At 37.2% G+C, this 21,106-nt stretch overlaps 1 protein-coding gene across 3 annotated transcripts; it reads right to left on the reverse strand.

Moving 5' to 3' along the window:
- Positions 1-25: 25 nt before the first annotated feature.
- bnip2 (BCL2 interacting protein 2) lies at positions 26-12,606 on the reverse strand. 3 transcript variants are annotated; one of them, XM_056388260.1, is made up of 11 exons: positions 11,533-12,605; positions 8,685-8,780; positions 8,480-8,547; positions 7,745-7,921; positions 5,804-5,986; positions 5,508-5,610; positions 5,298-5,429; positions 5,108-5,194; positions 4,922-5,020; positions 3,790-3,825; positions 26-1,476 (listed from the first exon to the last, which is right to left on the reverse strand). In XM_056388260.1, the coding sequence occupies exons 1-11, from the start codon at positions 11,898-11,900 to the stop codon at positions 1,419-1,421; spliced, it is 1,407 nt and encodes a 468-aa protein (XP_056244235.1). In that variant the 5' UTR covers positions 11,901-12,605; the 3' UTR covers positions 26-1,418. The 3 variants fall into 3 exon arrangements, with proteins under 3 accessions (XP_056244235.1, XP_056244236.1, XP_056244237.1); XM_056388262.1 differs by lacking the exon at positions 26-1,476 and adding an exon at positions 2,303-3,235 and having other exon boundaries at positions 11,533-12,606; XM_056388261.1 differs by lacking the exon at positions 3,790-3,825 and having other exon boundaries at positions 11,533-12,603.
- Positions 12,607-21,106: the final 8,500 nt, after the last annotated feature.

Below are 21,106 nucleotides of genomic sequence, written 5' to 3' on the forward strand. Positions count from 1 at the left end.
CAAATGTGATTTTAGAGAACACACAGGCTATTGAGAAATCTTTATGATTTGTTGCTGCAATTACAACTAAATTTTCATAATATTTACCTACATTATAGGTACACATATGTATACATGATAAAATATACAAAACATAGTTTGATATACTGTGAGCAAACAGAAGTAAACTCAATTGAAAGATTCCCACTGGTAAAAGCACAAAACTTATTACTAGCTGCAGTTCTCACTTTGCTGAAAACTGAGATTTCAGGAAGGTTTTATTTTAATAGAAGGCTTATGATTATCTCTTGCATGTCCACTGTGAACTGCCAGCAATCAGCTACCAACATTGCTCATGGTCTAACCATGTTCACCAGTAATGTTTAAGAGTGGAAGTGATGAAAACATTGTGGAGAACAATGTAGAAACAAAATGACACCTATAAAAACAGAGGAACAAACAAGAAAATAAGACCCCAGTGCATGCTGGGAGGGTCCCCGCTCCCACACCTACCTCATGTAACTGCAATCACATGATCAGCCAATCATACGAATGCAGATCATGGTCTCACTTCTGTGCTCATTTTGCTTTTATTTCAAAATAAGAGTGCACTGTGATTTAAGATAACTTCATCCAGGATAAATAAATCAATTCTTAAATTGTGTTCAAAGAACCAAATTAGCTGGATGAGAATAAACAGGATTATTTCAGCCAGTTAGCCTGAATTAGTTAAGCCACATTTGAAGAACAGGGCCCGTGACATGATTTGGAGGAAATAGTGTTATGTTATGACCTACATCTTTGCTTGAGACTGTTGCTCTCACAAATGTTCTCCCTCTACAAGTTAGAGGGCACATTCAAGTGAGGGGCAAAAATAAAACTTTATTTTCCCCAGGCAGGATTTTAACAGAGAACGTCAGCAGTGAACAGTGAAAAAGGTGCTGTCAAATCTTGTCCTATGAAATGCCACTCAGCGGGTGGGTCAGAGACCTAAAATGTAGTTTAAAATCAGAGCAACCATAAAAATATATTAATTTCTCTCCTTTGTCACCTTTTGAATATAAATATATATTTAAATGTAATAAAGCAGAGCATGCATCAACCATTTGTAACAGAGTGCCTTAAATAAAGTATAGATACAACAGTAACTAGGGAACATCAATAAACTAAGTTTGACATGATATATTGGCAGTAAATAAAAAGGATTAAAAACATTTCAGACAGCATGTGGAAAAAATGCTGAAGATCAAGCTGCTTGACACAGAAATACAGCAAAAAGTTCCACAATGTAACAGGCAGCATAGTTTCAAAAAGGCACTTTCCTGATGCAAAGATCTAAAGTCTCCAGTCGCGTCACCCAGAACATAAACATAAGAGTGGCTGCAGTTCTGAACATTCTTCATCGTTCTCCCCCTCCACATCTTAAAGTGTGAGCAGGGTCACTCTGGAACAGCGGCAGCTGCGATCTCCACTTTGCCATGCATGTCCTGGTCGATCCTGCAGACAGATTCAATAGTCATCAGATGTCTGCGTCAATGTGATGGCATCATATCTAACAAGGCTGGGATATGTAATAACAGGCCACTACACTGCCCATAAACACACTTCTCATATATTCGCATCCTGAAATGTGATTATGAGCTTTACACCATGACAAAGGAAATTCTTTGTGAGAGAATATTTCTATAAATAAAATGCATGATTTTTTTTGATTTACCAGAATTATTTTCCTGATACAAATTAAATAAATAAGTCTATTTGTATTTTCCACCCCTAACAACTTCCCCAATTTATTATGCATGCTCTTTTTTATTGAACATACAATATCTAGGCCAGTGGTTTCCAACCTTTTCCATTTGAAAATCTCAAAAATGTTGGTAGCCCACATCCGACCCCATGACAATACAGAGGAAAAATACTACGTTCTCCGAGCACTTCTTATTTTAGTGATAGCCATTGAACATTCAGGACTTTCTTTTTTGTTTAATAGATAAACAAAAAGATAAATCATTTGTCAGTTCACCACCCGTCTCTTGACTCTCTTTGCTTTTAACTGTTCCTGTTGCTAACCAGCTATAAATTTTGATTCGCCATGGATGTAATCTTACAACGCAAAGTAACAATAGCAAAAGTATAAAATTTGGTCGAACGGTGACAACATAGAAGTTCCTGTCATTGTCTTATCACAGTGATAGGCCTTAAAAAAACAATGAAGGGGTTTTTAAACATTTTTAAAGCTAATTTAATTTTAAAACATTCATAAACATTACTTATTTTTAATTTTTATAATACTTTTTTTTTTTTTTTTTTTTTTAAACCAAAATTGTATTGTTTTGCAAAATGATTTTTCGGCCAACTTGCAATAGCTTTGCGGCCCATAGGTTGGGAACCACTGATCTAGGCAATATAAACCATCAATATCAGTTGTATTATTATGAGGTTCTTACTTCCCTTGAAACCTTGTAAGACAAATGCACTAATGTGAACTTAAATATGTACTGTAGAAAACCAAACTTCATGTCAGTGTACAGACTGCTTTCATTATCTGCAACACACTGCAAAAGTGGTAGATTTCATACTAATAATAATGGGATAATATACTGTAAAGTAAGCAAACCTGTTAACAATCTAATGCAATTGTTAGCCTGTAATAGATTTAAGCTCTCTGTCATTAAACTTTTCTGTGTTTTTGTTAATACTGACAGACATTGCTTGAACTCCATGGCAATGAGTAAGTTTTTAGTGCATTTGTCTTGCAAGTTTGTCAATCAACCTAGAAACTAAGAACAACTAATTAATTGGACGTTTTTTATACACTGAGAAAAACACACAATACCACATCTCTTCTACAAAACCATGGGCCCTCTAAGATGGCATGGTTTACACTTTTCTAATGTTCTTACATCCCACGACATATATGCAAATTAACAACCTCATCAACTGAACATTCACTACTTATCAGTAATGAGCAAAACATTCTTGTGTCCGTGAGCAAGGCTGACAAAGGTTTGTGGCAATTACCAAACATCAGCAGGGAGTGGGTATGCAGTGAGTCATGCAAAAAGCTGTGAGAGTGAACAAGCTGAGTTTTCAGTGAGGGCAAGTTACTGAGGGGGAACCATGTCGTTGAGGACATGGTTACAGTGCAACCACACACCACAGTGACTAAGACGAGCTACTTCCTTGTAATTCCACCCCATTCAGTTGTACAAACATGAACAAACTTACCCACCATCAAAAACATCAAATTCTAAACCTGGTTTTTAAAAAGACACATGCGAGTAAGTGTTACTTGATGCCCCTACTTTTACATCAGAAAGCAGTAATGCAATAAACTGACATCTTCACATGAATTCATAAATCTTTATGAGTCGGCATGACAGTGAATAAACAGCATCTTGCAAAAAAAACCCAAAAAAACTAAGCCTTATAAATGTACATGGTGTATTTTAAGCCACATACAGATAGCTGAAATTGAATGAGTTGGCTTTGAGCTGAACTTCACAGAACTGGCTTGGAAATGGGATTTATTTAGTTAAACAATGACCAAGCCACCTATTTTTGGAAATCAATCAAACAGCTACTCAGTCTGCTTATTAGGAATGTCCTAAATCTACTAAGAGGAAAATGTGGGGCATTGAGGAGGAAAGTGGATTTTGGCCAGAAGGTATCATCCAATACAAAAACACCAAGCAGAATGAGGTGTATTGGTGCATTTCTAAAAGCCAACGGATAATTTTGTTGTTAGTTTTGTGAAATGCAAATGAAAAAAAAAATGCTGAGATTGATCCTAGGTGAAAGTGCATATACCTTTTACGGTTTTTCCTATTTTTTTCGTCGTCAAACCTTAAGAGGAGGGTAGGGAAATTGAGTTAAGGAAAGGAGACATACACAGCCAACAGCAACCAAACAACCAAAGAAGCAAAAACATTTTATAAGATGAGTATTGTGCCGAGGTCTTTTCAACTGCCACAAGAATACAAGATCCGCCTCGGGTTAAGCCACATCAAGGAAGAATACAGCATGAGTAATTTCTCAGCATGAGCTCAATACTAATGCACATCAGGAAAGGTTAACACTTGAAAATAATGTATTCTTTAACAGCAGTTTAGAGGACAAATACATCTCGATGCAGTAATAGTGACACTTAAAGAGAACCTGGAAAGTGCATACCGCCCACCAAGGCTAAACTGTGCTCCAAATGTATTATTTTACAAAAGGAAATGTTTAGATATTTGTAGTTGGCACCTGGATCTCTTCTCTATCATCATGGTGTGAGTATGACAATAACGCTTATAGGCATTGGGCAGACAGCATCCATGATTTTGGAAAATACTTAATTCAAACGAAGACGAATTGTGCAAAATCTCAAATGAGCCAGACTCATAAGACAGACTGGCCACACAGGAAAAGCAGAGTGTTGCTGTAGCACCACCTATTGGCAAAAGGCAATTCAATTTTGCAAGATCAGTCAGAGTTGATAGTGTAAGGCCACATAGGCAGCCGCGCCTACTAGAATCTGGGACCCACTTAAAGGTAAAACTGCAAGGCAGGTCTAACGAATTTTGGTTTCAGCTATGTATTGAACCAAGTCCTGTGAGGACAGGATGAAATCTGCTGAAGAGGAAGTTAGAAGGCAGCCTATACTTATGTGGTCACGGTTCCTTTATTTACTAATTTACTTAAGCAGCCATGTATACTTTCTCTGCCCGATGGTTTATAGTTGTAAAATATAGAAAAAAAAACAACTCATGCTACAGTTCTACCAGGGACAGAGACCCCTCATCTGGGAACCACCACGATTTTTCAAAACAATATGTCTATCACCCATATAATTTTAACTGGCATACAGTATAAATACATTTTAACTGCCATATGTATCAAGTCTTGTGAAACTGAGCTTGAAAAGTGCTGAAGATGTGGTTGAGTTAAATACACTTACTGTTTGATACAATCTGGTATGGACACATACTCCATTGGAACGAGCTCTGCAAGGTCTGCCAAGCTGTACACATACTTGATTTTCTGGCTAAATTTGGAGCTGTGAAAAGAATAAAATGTCAGACTCTCAAGGTTACCCTAGACAATCCTTATTTTATCATTATAGTGACCTGAAACATTATGTTACCTTATGAAAGGTTTTGTGAGTGCCAGCAGGGTGCGAATAAACCAAGAGGGATGAACAATTATCAAAGACTTCAAGTTCTTCCTTAACCTATAAAAAAAAGAGTGAGATGAGCCGTTAAAAATTTAAATCAAACCATGAATATAATGATGCCGTTTCTACTTGTTTTGAGTGTTGTGACCATGAAACTCACCTCCTATCGATCTGCTGATAGCACTTTCTGAGCCAGCCGACAGTCGGCATTTTTTTCCTAGACGTTGCCCCATTCAAATACACTATCATATAGTTCTCAGCAACCAAAAGCTCCAGTGTGCCGATGACATACCTGTGAAAGGAAAACCCCATTAGTGATGGCTCTAAAATGTTCACTCACAAGGCCGAAAGAATTCAAAGAAACACTCACTTGAATAAATTGTCCATGATGTATCTGTAATTTGGTTGATTGCTCTCAGGCATAAAGCACACAGCAAACACAATTATGGCATTCAAGCCATCTCCATAGTAACCTGCAGTGAAAAATCAGTCATCAAAAATTGATGTTCCAGTTTCAAAACTGTTCATAACACTTTTTTACTTCTTATTTTGAATACACACACTTATCAAAAACACAAATGTAATACACTTAAATATACTACATAAATACTACTTAAAATGACTGGATTTATGTGACTGTGCCATAATACATGTAATGCCACCGACCTCCATGGCTGATAACCCTCTTGTAAGGTTCAATGGCCTTCATGTCCACTCTGTGTTCCTGGTCTCCGATACGAAACACCCTCCAGCGTCGACCCTCCTCCCTCTCCTCCAAGGCTGAGTACTCCTGAACTGACTCCACACCTTTCTGTAGTAGTTCTGTGGTTTTCGGCTTAGGGAGGTCGTCTAAAGGAGAAGAGGCATTTTAAACCCACAGCTTGGATATTGTAGCTATTGATTCTGAGGGTTGCCTAGTTGTATCAAATTAGCTCCATTTTGATCAAATACTTGTTGTAATTTTCAGATCAGTCAATAATTCATTATTTACCTTTTCAATCACATGCATTTTAATCAGTGGGCAGTAACATTACATTTATTTATTTTGTGCATTTATCTCCTGTATTTGGATGGCATGCTTCTCTCCAATCAACACCAACAATCACACCTCGACTTCCATGTGTCCCGTTCTCTTAGGTCAGCATTTTCCTGGGAAAAATCTAAAATTTAATGGGAGACACCCTGCAATTATACTGTGCTGCATAAGCCTGTCATGTCAGGGTATAATAAAAAATAAATCTTTCAATTCACAGTGATGCACCACTGGTGAGACAATGAGGAATTCTGAGCATCTGTTGTTTTTTGATGTACAGCTGCATGATGCGCACAAGGTCTGCTCATCATAAAGACATGAAGCACAGTGTTCAAATGATCATGTACGTAAAGCATGCAGCAGGCAGAACTGAAAAGGGAATTATGGAACAAAATCACAACAACGAGGATCGTTCTCTGAGTGGCCAATTTCCTACATATACTGAATCAAACACATTGATCTGCGTTTCTTGTTTGGAGCACTGTGTGATCCACATACAGTGGGGTCCCAAAGTCTGAGACCACTTTCCCATTCGAGTGAATCATGTATGTAAAGCATACACTCATGTGTCATGTATCTAAAGCAACCCATTCAAGTGAATGGGAAAGTGGTCTCAGACTGTTGGACATTGAGGTTGAAAATAACCAAGATGTTTATTGTTTATGAAATTGTGCACCAAATGAATCATTTAAAATTATAAATGCAATATGTGCAATTATGGGCTAAATTAATAAGGGATATATTTTTATCACACTATGATGTATTTATCAATGGTGCAATTTCTTGTGATGTGTGACATCCTGTAAAATGTTACACAATGAATGACTAATCATAAAACAGCACACATGTAGCTAATGTTAAAATGGCTCCTATTTGATAACTGCACCATTAGAGTACTTATTAAACCACTTCTTAACCAAGTTCATATTGATTTTTTTCTCAAATGCAGGAAAATGTCAGGGAAAGGAAAAATATCATGCACAAAAATGTTGACTGAAAATGAAAAGGTATGAAACATAAAACATCCCATGATTTGTCTGAACGAAATAATCTGGACAAAATAGGTTGATTGACTCATGGCTGGCAGAAAAAAAAAAAACATGGGCTGTCCAGGAAACCTTACCACAGGGAAGAGAGAAACCTGTTGCTGGCCTGCAGCCTGTTTCCAGGCAGAGAATGGAAACAATTCTTCCAAGTGAAAAAGAGGAAGGCAGCAGTGTGGAAACACAAAAACAACAAAGCATATTTTAACTACACTTTAGGCAGTCAGCCTTAACTTGTAAAATCAAGGATAGAAAATGCCAATGGAACCAGGACATAAAAGACTGGTTTGATAACACACTTGCTTTTGTGTCGCAAGCCAATGAATAAACTCAAGAAGGATAAATCTTTTCAGAAATAAATTACATCACCATAAACTGGTATTTGAAAGTATCTTTCCTTCTCCCACCTCATCAAGTCAACTTTACTGTTTGGACTTCAGTATCAACAAAAAAATCTGGAACAAATAGGGTTTAAATATATTCTAGGATGTAAACTGTTATCATCATCACCGGATGATATAAGGTCCTTACCTTCCCATTCAAACTCATTGCTGTTGTCTGAGGGTGTATCAATGTCATCGAGGTCCAGCTCTGTACTGTCATCCAGCTCATCAGAGAGAAGAGAACCTTCACTGCGGTCAAGTGTCAGACTGATGTCCGGAGCTGCAAGCTTTTTCTTTGCCTTCTTGCCATGGTCCATTATATAGCCTAGGGTAGATACCAAGACATTAGTAGTCATACTGTTTGTTATAGAGGTTCAGTTTCTTTCAATCTATTATAAAAAAATACACACATGCAAATGAAGAAATCTTTTCCCATTGCATCTCTAATTTAAGAGACTGGTGACAAAATCCAGAGTGCTTGCGAGGCTTCAATAGTCTGGGTTACACAAACCAAGTGCTATCTTCCAGTGCTAGTCTTTACCTCGTAATTCCCTTTTTGTGTTACTCTCCCCGCACTCGAGCTAAGCAAAGAAAACACTGTCCAAGCAGATTTTGTATTAAAATACTGTGTTGGAACATACTCTTTTGAACTGGCTAACTGGTCAGACTGCTGAAGCCTAAGATTAGTTTTGGCTGAACTTTCAAATGCATTTTTTGCACAAGCAAGATCAAACAAGAATCGACAGGAATGATTACAGCAACCAGTTGCTCTCCCAACGGACATGTGGGGCATGTGAGTTTGTAGATAGACTCGAAAAAATGTCCTTTAATATTGCCCTGTGTCACAGCAGTAATGCACCATATACTATTCTGTTTTCATTACCGGGGTCTCTGTCTTCAGAGGTCCCAGCAAAAAGCTCATCTTCAAGCTCCTCCTCCTCTGGTAGGGGCCTAATGATCAAACATGAGGTGATCAAGTCTTCAGTAGGTGTATAGTTTATGTGACTTTCAAAACACAAGCATGTGATAGAATGCTTTTAACCATGATCCATAGATAATTTACAACATTACATGTATAAACACAATACCGTGGAAAGTCCTCATCCTGCCACTCTTCCTTAAGTTCAACTCCTTCCATTCTTAGGCGGGCTTCTGTTGTGGCGACTGACTCTTGGCGCTCCAGGCTGGGAAAGAAAACACAAAAAAGGTTATGCCATCTTTTATGTTTAATGATCTGTAATTGCTAAAAGACTCTCTTGTACTACAAATGTATTAAGGAACCAGAGCAGGGCGAGCAAAGATTATCCGTGACAAACAAAATCCAAACACATACAATTGGTTATCTGTCAACACTTGCTTGTGACTTGTACAATCCTCAAAGGATTATGGGGAAAACGTTCAAATTGTATTGATCTACCAAGAGTCAAGGGCAATCTTTGTTCTTAGGTTAATACCTCAGATACTAAAACCTTTATGTAGTTCTTGGATATGGACATGAACAGTGATGGAATATTAAAACATAACAGACACATTTTTACTCGATTGAATCAAGCAGCAATAAAAGCATGATAGTAAACTCTGCAAATAAGGGTCTTTGTGTTGTAAATATGGTAGATTCTGTTAAGAAAATGCTAAACAATACTGAAGAAAGATACATAGGAGATTTTCTAAAGAAGGGGTTAATTTGGTTTTAGTGAGTTTTCCAAAACAACTCAGTTTATCAGTGTCTCAATGTATCATTATATGCTCTGCTGATGTCTATGGTTCATAATACCTTTCCTCTGGTAGGCAAACAAATTTATAATTGTTCATATAAACTGGCTCAGTGACAACTTTGTCAGTAACACCCAAAATCAATTTGCATCACTTTACATAAGATTTTGGTCACAATGAGCACGACATGACAGATGACCATGTCCCCTGTCAAGCACATTTTGCAACATTTAAGCACAATCTTTGGTTTAAAAATGTTTGAAAAATAGTTTTTTGGTCTCACAGCTAGAAATATTGTCTGAAGTATAATTCTATCTGAATTCTGTCTGAAGTGTAATTCTGAACACAAACCCAATATTTGGGAGAAAGTGTCTTTGGTTATATTATAAACTTCCAATACTTTCTGTAAAATAAAGGGAAGTAACCACTTTTCATTTTGCTGTGGTCAGTCCTACTCTTACTTACCACCTCATTAAGCGAGGGAAAACCCTTGTTTGTCTATATACTAAGTAGTATGTTGTTCTTTACCATCACAGTAGTCCTCACAGGTGATATGGGCTTATTACCTTTTCTAAACAAGCCACATACTTTAACATGAGAAGAAAACAACCATGAAACCTTCATTGCACCAGCTACTGGACAGATGATTTGTGTTGCAGTGCTAATCACAAACAATACATAGCTGATGCATGTTTCATGCTGCATGAGTGTGTCCTCGAGACTTTAGGCTTGCAGCTGGCCACATAATCAGATCACTGGCTTCTTGAAAAGCTTACAAGCTTGTGTTAAGGGCTTAGTTTATAAACCAAAAGGCTACTTACTAATGCTGATCATGGTATCTATATCTTTGCTGTACAGAGCTCCCTTTGCTGCATTAATCACATGCACGACTGTATTTGTGCTCCCAGACACACAAACATTCTGGGCATTTGGTACTCAACATTTCATAATGTATCAGTTTAGCTGTTTGCTTATGTATAGCACTAATCCCCACATTACATTTCAAATCCAACTGAGAGAGGTATGAGTGCCACAGGAATGTGGTTTCCTGAAAAGGAATTCTTGCAGTCAAAGTGCACTTGGGACGAGGCTGCATGTAAGTGGAATCAGCCACATTAGGGAGTTCAATGGAATAGAAAAAAATAAATGACAGTTTTAAAACTATAATGACAATGCACTTAATGATGAACTGAATGAAGAAGCACATCAATGGTGGATGGTTTGGAAACATTGATTGTGATTATGTTGACACTTCTTGGTTAAAGCTTCCATCAACACAGTTCGCATGTGACAATATTTTATGCTAACTTCTTTAAAGAGATGTCAAGACAACTGCAAATCTGTGTATAGATTTTGATTACAGCTCAAGATCACAAGATCAGTCTGTACTGCTGTCCAGGTGTTACCCTTCTCATATACTTACTTCAATTCTAACTTTGCACCTGTAAGGATGTGCACATACTTGTATGTATAGGATCCACTCTTTTTGGCACATAGTCATCTTCTTTATAAGTTTGTCAAAGGTCCACCAGGTGCTGCTCTGTGTATGTGAGGTTGCAGAGCTGTGCACAGATGTTACTTACTATAACCTACAGACACTTGAGATATTGACAGTCACACTTGTACAATATCATGCAGTCCATTAACTAGACCTACAACATAATACATTTCTGAAGCTTAATTTCCTTTTATTTGTTTAGATTGTACCAGAGAAGTCTGACTTTACTCAGTGGTCATTTTTGATGTACAAACCTACAGTTCTGTTGTATTAGATTGCATTATAATGTAACATAATCTTATTAGCTTGTGTCCACAGATGGACAAAATAACATGAGACTCAGCCTATTCCTATTAGTGTATCGACCCTGTCTATAATGTTCAGGAAATAAATGTCATACCAGCCTAGGTCTAGCTTGCTGCTTTACTTGCTTTTCTAACCAGTCTACAAATGGGGGAATGCCACAGGGTTTGCAAAACGACATGTCCTCGAATTTTAGTCAAATAAAGCAAATATTAACAATTAGCACTGGGATTAGCAATAACGCTAGAGGATCGCTGGCCTGCCTAAGAACTTTCAAATGAAGTACAGTAGTATAGCCAGTCATTTGGATCAGGTGCTGGAGTTTGCGAGAACAGCATTCTTGTAATGAAGAGATGAAACCAGAAGCTAGCTAAAATTCTCGCCAGCACGTAGGCTAAACATTCAAATGTACACATACAGACCTTCCAGTGGGTCCAGATGGTGAGCGTGGCTGGGGAAGGTTCACTGGGGTAGAGCTCCTTGCTCCCGGCTGTTTCTGCTCATTGTCTGGAGTTGTCCTTTCCTGTGGCGTACCTCTTGTTTTGGTTAGACTTTCTCGAAGTGCCTCTTCGCCATTTCCAACCATAGGAGCTGTGCTATTTTGTAATTCCTCCAATTCTTCCTCGTCACCTTCTCCAGACACCCCAGAAGATGAGGGACTGGAAGTCTGTCCGTTCCCCAGCTCCTCATGAGTCTTCCTGGGTGTGACAAAATCTGGGCTGCTATTGTTCAAATTCATATCACTTACACCCTTCAACACCGCTTCACTCTCAATCACATCCGATGCCATATGTTTGTCTTGTCGCCAAAGCGGATCAGAGTGAAGAGTCCGCTCTGTGAAACGTCTGAAAAGGCCGTTTGCAAGTTATCTAAATTAGTCAGATGGCTAAATCTAACTTATTCAACTCCTTTAAGAGTTTGTGGCTAGCGTGTTAGCTCTTTCCCGCTGTACAGCTAGCCGGGAGGACTGTTGTTGACAGTTAGCTACGCCAACTAACAGCATACCTTATTAACCAAATACTGTTAAATGTCACACAGGGTGCACAGATAGTCACCTTTTCTAAATGCGTCACGGTGTGAACTCGGGAGCCCCAAAACTGCGCTAGCTTTGCATAAGCAGCGGTGATCCGACTTATCGGTTTCCTTCCTTCCTTCCTCCAAGTCAGACTGGTCTCCTGCGAACGTTAACACACGCTGGTCACGGTAGCTAATGGGCTACAGTTAGCTAATTTAGCCACAGAAAAAGAGGCTAATGTTGTCCACTTGACGCCGGCTGTTATCCATAAAATCAAGACAAGGCAGTTGTCACCTACGACAGAAGGTTAGGACAACCGTTCAATGGATCCATGTACAGTACTAATTGAGTATCCGCTGATTGAAATAGCCAGGGTCTTCCAGCAACAATCTTCGCAATGTAAAGACAGAACTCTGTTGTTTGCTAACGACGCTAGCTAACTGAAGCATTCTGTAATTACGTTTCCAGCTAGAGGTAGCCAGCCTTCTATGGAGTTGCCAGTTGTGTCTCCCTCAGGTTCGTATCTGAACTTTCTACTGCAAACTCTCAATCACAAAGCCCACGAAAGCACACACAATTACTCTAATACTCTTAATAATAACGTTTTTCACTGCATCATTTTACAATGTTAGAATATTCCAAAGATATCACGTATTTTCAGTATCTCAAGTTAAAACGTTCAAAACAAAGTTGATAAAGTAAAATTTTCCCCAGCTGTATTTCAAAATATGTCACATAACTACATTTAGAGGCTATGCTATAGATTAACAGATAATATGTGAGTTTAATATTTAGTGTTGGGAAGTAGTGAAGTACATGTAATTAAACATTTTGCAGTAGCTTGTTGTTAGTTCAACTACGTTCATATGTCTATAGTGATTCAAATAGTTAATTACTTTTTTTTGTTGCCATTTTTGCATGTTAACTATTGAAACTATAAGCGCTTTTGGTCATGAAAAGAGAGGAATAATTTGTTTTTTTTATTTTGCCATTGCTTCTCCACTGTATTGAATCCCCTTTGACCATCCCTGCCTCATTTTTCTTTCGTCTTGACTACTGTGAAGGATACCCATGATTGTGCTTTTTCTAAGTAGCTTTAGTTAACTAAACTATATTTCTTCCTGGCGTAGTTTGCTGTGTTTCAACTTATTCCAGTGTGAAGTAAGTGGTAGCTTGCAAAGTTATGCTTTCAAAGTAGCTTCCTCAACACTGCTAATAGTTCTGACTGCTCTATGAGCAAACCTGGCACCCCTGCCAGTCTTGGTCCTACCGTGAACTGTGGAAGCATCACTGCCTCAGCAAGGTTTCACTGCCCTCTGCTGACAATGGAAGTGATCATTTTTAAAAGACTGAGACTATCAAAACACTCACAACACGTTTTACTTTATTTCAATTGTTGATGTTTTGAAGTGTTGGGTTGGCTTTCCATCTCTCTAAAAGTTAAATTTCCATTATTAATCTGCAAAATAGTGACTGCAGCTTTGTGATTCCATATAATAAGCAGGGATAGCTATGGTATTAATTATACTTATTGTGAGTTGTAGTAATAGGTCTGTTCCTGTGGTGGATGTTGTGTTGGGTTCACAGTGGAAAGTACATTTCCTGAAGTAATGTAGCCATACTCAAAAAAGCACAAAAAATTGCTTTCAGTTTTTATGAAGGCTACTTATTTGAATATTATAATTTTGTGCTAATTTGTACTTGTTGTTAACTTCATTTCAGAATTTTACTCATACTTTCACATTTTACTTTGCTAACTGTAACTGTTATTAGTTAAACAACCCAACAAAATAAAGTTGTGAAAATTAACCTTACCTTGACTAGTAACAACATTAACATGCTGCTTACATTTGACTAATCAGTAATAATAATCCAACTATATAAAATATATTATAGGGTCCATTCTGCATAACAAATAGTAATAGTAATGTTGCTAATACTTCTATAATTTTACTGAAGTAAAATTTAAAAGCAGGACTTTTACTTGTAGCAGAGTTTTTACATTATAGTATTTGCTACTTGTAATTAAGTAAAAGATCTGAGTACTTCTGCCAATGGAGGTCTATAAGTATTGCCCATTACGATTGCAAATGTGTAAGCATCAAAATGAGAGCAGAACTCCACAGTGTAGCCTAGTGCATGTGTGAGACCAGGGCTAGTAGTACTCTCAGTGTATTTTGGCAGTGCACATATAGGTTGGAGTTATAAATCTGTGATTAACTGTTTCTGAAGAGTGTGGGCTTTTTTCTCTGAGATGGCTGTGGGTAAACATGTACAGATATATTGGTTGTATTTAAGAGCATAAAAATATCAGATTTTTAATTGTTTGATTACACGTAATGTAATGTGTGGTTAATTATGCTTGTTTTTACCAATATAATTTGAGTCTGATTTTGAAAGGATTACACTATTCACTACACTATCAGTGTGTAATCTTTGCCACTAGGTGGAGGCAAATGCTTACTTAAATGATGCAGTCTGGGGATCTATCTTGATTTAAAAAAAAAAAATCTGCCATAGCTCAAACCCTTGTGAAAAGCAAACTGTCTGAGACATAATTAGGAGATTTTTTTTTTGCAAAACGATTATAATCACGAGAACCAGTTTTAACTTAGGCTACATTTTCAGTTGGAAACCTTATTTATCTGAATTTAGCAAATTCTGTGTAATTGAGAAATAAATACATTTTCAATACACTTTCTTTTTAAATAGTGATATTCTTGCAGGCCTTATTGATGAATGCGTCCAGACAGAAGCGAGCATATTAGATTATTTAGTTTTAAGACCTTTCAGCAACACTCACTTCCAGACAGAAGTGAGTCAGCTGCAACAAATGCACTATAATTTCTCTTTTGGGGATAATTATAATTGCCATTTTATTCTCAGACCTCATGGTAAAAAAAGAAAATACACCCATAGATCTAATATAATGATGCTGCTTGGTTAATACCTCCTCAGTGTGCAGCAGATCATTCAGTGTGATTTCTAATTAACACATTGCTATTTACTCTGTTGGATCATTAGGCCTCATCACAAAAGGATAATCCAGTCAAATTGAGAGTTTATGCTTCCCCTCTACCTTCCACCATGGTGCTGTTTGCTAATGAGTCATGTTGCAATTATCTAACAAATTAAGACAAATGTTGCCTGTTTAGCCAAGAAAAATCTGTTGAGCCAGGCTGTAGCATAACATGTAGCAGGGATAGAAGAATTTATCCTAAATATTTCTAGAAAGTTAACAGCTGGATATCCTAAATTTTGGGGGAAAAAAAGCTAAGCATAAAAATGGGAATTTGATCAAGACTTTTGATTTGAAATTTATCTCATCTTTATGTTTGAAGTTATTCATCCAGATCTTTGGTGATGAATTGAAAATGCAAAATATGATTAAATATGGTAATAAGGAGATTTTTAGCACACTGGCACCAGAATAAGTTTCACCGTAGCCTAGTAGTTAAAATCTAAAGTAGCATTGTCTGATTCAGGATGCATCCGATTCCTTGCTTTTTAAAAGTAATACAGGAACTCCAGATCTCAGCGCAGATGCTGTCGCAGACCCCTCCTTTCGTGATGAAAGGAGGGATGAACGTTAGGATCAGAGATGGAGGCATAACCTATTTGTGAAGCAGAATCATTAGGAAGGTTCTCCAACCAATTTCCATAAGTGGGGTAGCGGGAAGTATTTAGGCTACTCGAAGTATATCACTAATGAGAAAAGACAAAAAGGATTCATGTGCATGTTTTATGCAATCTCTTTCTGGGTGTAGATGAATAATTATTTATGATTGCAAAGCCTAAAAGGGAGGCAAGAAGATAGCAACTGCAAAGAGACTGGTAAAAAATTTAAAGAGGAAGTTAAATGAATATTTAAGGGAAGATGAAATATTTAATGGAAACAAATGAGCAAAACATTTAAAACGGCATGATAAATACAAGTGAGTGCCATTAAAATGGCCCTCATAATTTGTGCTATTTGCTGCAGTAGCCATAAGGTCTCATTCATACTCATAATGGTGTGAACTGAGGACTCCGACGATTGTTTTCAACACACCAGTCATTGTGTGAAGACACTTTGTCTGTAACCCTGGGCTGACCTCATAGCTGAGAAATATTAGCCTTTGATTCAGTGTAGTTTGTATTGATGCCACGAGGCAGAAACAATTCATGTTTTATTGACCTTCTTCAAGTTGAGGTTAGGGTTCTAGAAAAGAAAAAACACTCATAAATTGTGAATATGGTTGCAGTTAATTTATCACGAGACATTGTGAATCAGGATTTATCGTAACATCATAGTTTCAGTCTGATGCTCACACCTACAGTACATTTTATGAATTTCACCTACCAAAATCAAAAGAGAAAAAAAAAATGGTGTATGTACCAGCACACGTTCATTTGTTTTCCAAATGCGAAAATAATTAAATCAGCAAACAAATAATTATTCAAGTCAATGAGAACAATTATCTCAAAGACGCCTCTGAGACTTGGATGTGCATACTGAATTGATTAATTATCCTGCTAAAGAGAATTGAGTGGAGCTAGATCTTTGACTGCTTCCTCTCAACAGCTGCCTCCATTTTGATCATCTACACCATCATTTACAATATGCGCTCATTGTGAACACTTGTCTGTGTGTTCATAAAAAATGCCATGGTGTAATGACATATAGGACTTTTTCTTTATTAGTTTTGCAGTCAACTTGCTCTGCACCTACTCCACATTATTCCTGGATCATAAGGAAAAATCTAAAAATGTCCATGGCTGCTCACCTCTTAATTAAAAACTTCATGAACCCTAGGTTTTACAATATATTCTAATCTTTATTAAATTGCCTATTAAATGTATCAAAAAAATATAGCAGTGTACTGACCTGTGCTCATCTGTCCAAGTTCAACTTTGTCAGCGACGCTGTGTCATGCCCTCACTAACCTGTGGGCAGACTGTTACTTACTTCTGAGCCAGACAGAGATCATTACCTCTGTGAATGATGGCAAGGCAGCCCGAGCCCAACAGCTTTATTTCCCAGCTCAACTCAGCGGATGCAAGCCATCACATCCTGTTAACAATTCCATGGCTCCACCATAAAGATAAGCTCTCTCAATCAGCTCCGTGCGTCTCAGCCGCCACTGAAGGGCCATCAGTCATCACTAGCCGGGACGGGGGCCCTCCATATTCACTTGTGATTGACACCATTTAGATGAATCAGACAGAATCAGTGGGCTGTTTATTTCCTCTATGGACCGGCGCACTGTTTTCTGATTAAGGGAGTTCGTGAAATATTTATTTTTGATATCAGCTTAGTCAAGTTTGTGTAATCTGTCTTTCCTCTTTGAGCAAATAATGGGCCGTTTCATGTGGAATCTTACAAATGCCGAGATGAATTAAGTCAGAGGCTTTGACATTTTAATCAGAGTGAACATAAGAAGGCAATTGTCACTGTCGACACATATGAGGGTCATTTCAGTTGTTAAGGATCTGCTTGCCATAACATTTAATCGTTACATCCTAATGATTCGTTTACATGTGAGATCAGGTTTATATTTTATGTATAAGCACACGTTCTATTCAAGGCCTTTTATTCTATTAACCTGTCCTGTCTTTATTAGATCATTTCTGAGATAATTCCCATAAGGCTTAGCCTTTGATAAATATGCTTTTAGGTCTATCTAATTAATGCATTCCACTGTGATTTTCTTCACTTGTCACCCACTCTTTAACCTCACAGTGAAGGAAGAGACTATTCCTACTCAAATTAAAGGTCCTCTGAGACGCTGCACATGTGTGAGCTAATGATGTAGTGTGCTGTACAACCTGATATCTTATCTTGAGGCCCTTGTTGAAATGTTTTGAGTAGAAATGAATTATATGACCTCACTATTATGGACTGTGGATACATTCCAAGCAAACATGTTTTAGTTTAGTGTGTCTGTTCTCGGCTGGTAATTCTGACATTTTTCAGTTGATTACCCCATGAATTAGAGTTTTTTTTAATACAGGTGTGTCTGTGTTAGAAATAGAATATCAATGCGAGATTTTCTTTACGATTATTATAGTATTATTATTGTATTATAATTGGTAGTGTTGTTCCAAGACACTCAAATCTCTCTGTTACATGTTTTAACTGCAACTGCCTCTTTACATTTTTCTGAATACCAGCAAAAAAACAAAAAAAACAAAAAAAAACCATTTAGATTCACATGGGCCAACAAAGCAGTGGCCTGGTGTTGAGGCAGCATTTCTGGAGGGACACAGAAGACTCGGCCTCTACTAGCTAAGTCTACTATTTCCAAATTAACTTATGCAATTCAGCATTTTTAAATATCCCACTCAATTTTTCCTTCTACTGCCAGCATAATTGCCGTTTCCAGCCATGTGACCAAGGGACCAATTCATAGGTATAATGAATGGGATAAGGTGGTGATCAGCATAGACGCTTGCGCCGTTTTTGCAACTAAATCTGCTTAATAAGAGAAAGGCCAGCTGTACTCGTGAGTTATTTCTATACAATATGACACATATCATCTATAAGATGTTATGTTTTCAGAAATCGCACCCTGCCATTATGTGCATTAGAAGTATGTTAGCATTTAGCCAGCTGCCTCCTGTTACTGTAAAATGTCACAATGTAGCTAAACAGGAAAAAAAAGGCTTAAAAAAGTCACTATAGGGTTTGTTGTCTGATTCTATGGTAACTAGACCCAGGGTGCCTGGTGGTAAAGCAGAGTCTTTACAAATAGTAAACATAGTCTTTATACACATCCAGAGCAAACGTTGTTAGGGACAAACAGCTGAGGTTCTTGGGTGGTCAGCGTGTGAATACATTTCCAAAAAAGACAAATAAATCAGCATTTTATTAAGTTTCAGATAATACAGAAACAAACTGGAGGATGTACTTCTTTTTACAGTATTTAAAATTTTTTTAATTTTAACCGGCCACAAAGATATGTAGTTTTAAGAAGAGTGCACTTTACTGCTGCCAGAAAATGAAGGTAATTTAAGAACCTACTTGGTACCATGAGACCACTGGACTGCACATCTGAGGATATTGTTATGTGATTTCTCAGTATTGCAGTTTTTGTAAAATTTTATGATAAGCACAACTTTTATTGTCATATCGAAAATGAAGACATTCTGCTTTGCAACATAACTACTGTATGAATACGTAGTATCATTAGGTGAGGTTATGTTAATTAGGTTTAGGTTAGAGTCACTTAAGGAGGTACTGACAAAATTTCTTTATAGTTAGTTTATTGGCGAAATGCATATGTTGGATGAGTACAGTTTCATATCCATCAAAGTGCTGAACTATTGATACAATAACAATGATTTTGCTATGAAATGAGGTTCACTGAGGACACTCAGTGATTTGCACACTCCCTATAACTCAGTTAAGTGTTATCATGTTATTTAAGCAAAATAGTTTTGACATCTGACTGAGCTATCAAACAACCTTTAGTACACCCATTGTCAAAGTGAGAAGAATCTTTCAAAATCAAAGATTGATCAACCCCTCAGCCGACACGAAACTCTTTGAAGCACCCTTTTAATTTAGCGTGTAAGAGAAGCCTACCGGTAACTGTCAGCGCATGCATCTTACATCCACTGTGATGAGTGATGAGTAAAAGCAAAACTTATAATTACTCTTTCTGTCACTTTTTTATGATAAATGTTTAAGTTACCATCCACACAAAACAATAAATATTGTGCACAAAAGCTGCTATTTTCCCACTCTGGCTTCAAGCCTTCTAAAGAATTTATTCACCATTACAGCCAAACAGTGTAACTACAAAAATACTTTTCCTTGTCTTTTGAAAAGATGAAATATTTTCTCTGCTGTGTAATTCTCCTCTCTGTATTTCGAGAGATACTGACCTAAAAAGGTTGATCAAAGACTGTTGGAACTCTACAGCCTGCAGCAACCAATAAATTGGTCCATTCGATGTTTTGCACTGACAAATTATTCTCCAGAGTACTAACATTCTTGGTAGCAACTCAATTAGCAAGAGACAGATGTAGCAAGAATTCACATTTATGTTTCATAGGCGTTTCAATATTTTATTATTGCAGTGCATGTTGGCATGGACCTTTTTTATGTCATAGAAATGATAACTGTTTGCTAATTCTCACATAAAGTGATAGTTGTTTTGGTGTGAATTGCAGATTTGAGGGGGAACTACACTCTGTATAAATCCCTTTAGGCTTTTGCACAATGTTGGTAATGCCCTGAGCATCCATATGCTTTAATGTGACTTTTAAAAGCCAATATTTCTTATTATGGCTGAGGGGAAACTGATCCCACTCACTGTCAATGTAAAGAGAAATGTCGACAAAGGAAAGTGGGAAACTCATACCTAGGAGAAAAATCACTTATTAATGCAACTCTTTGTGAAGTTAATATATTTAAACTTTATGAGTCAGTTCAGTGTATCTCAGCCTAATGTGACATGATGGTTGTCTGATTAATAACATGAGAAGTAAAGCAAAAATCCATTATTGCCATTAGTTGAGAATGACTTCTGCAGATTAATCTAAAAATCTATTAGTCAGGTAATTAGAATAGACTGAAAGTACTTATTCATTAATCGTCTGTCATTACTGTGAACACCGGACACTGTTGTCTTAAGAAAGAAGTACAGATTTGCCATCTACCTGGTCTTCTTTGCACAAGGGAATATAGACCGTCATTAATATGCATGGGTCCCTCTTGTCTATGTTTGGGCGTTTGATATTAACCCTTAGAAACATTGGTGACCTTTTGCACGAAACCATATGGTTAACAGTGAGTGATCTCCCTGCTGTTCAAGCATCATTTACCACAGAAAGGCATGAAAACAGAGAGCTTTACAACACAACTCAATGACGGCAGGTAAAAACAATTGAAAGAATTCATTTCAGTTCATAGACTGTAACAATTTCAATTTAGGTGAACTCATTTATTTTACTTATTAACTTATTTAGTTATATATGGACCATTTAGATGTTGA

Source organism: Seriola aureovittata, chromosome 10 (genome assembly GCF_021018895.1).
Source record: "Seriola aureovittata isolate HTS-2021-v1 ecotype China chromosome 10, ASM2101889v1, whole genome shotgun sequence".
NCBI lineage: Eukaryota > Metazoa > Chordata > Actinopteri > Carangiformes > Carangidae > Seriola > Seriola aureovittata.

What these genes read in the sequence shown, in the direction of transcription:
- bnip2 (XM_056388260.1), bottom strand. Translation starts at nt 11,900, where the DNA reads ATGGCATCGGATGTGATTGAGAGTGAAGCGGTGTTGAAGGGTGTAAGT. An exon ending in GAGGGTTATCAGCCATGGAG is followed by an intron (nt 5,611 to 5,803) that starts GTCGGTGGCATT and finishes TTTTCACTGCAG; the next exon opens with GTTACTATGGAGATGGCTTG. An exon ending in TATCAGCAGATCGATAGGAG is followed by an intron (nt 5,195 to 5,297) that starts GTGAGTTTCATG and finishes TTTTTTTTATAG; the next exon opens with GTTAAGGAAGAACTTGAAGT.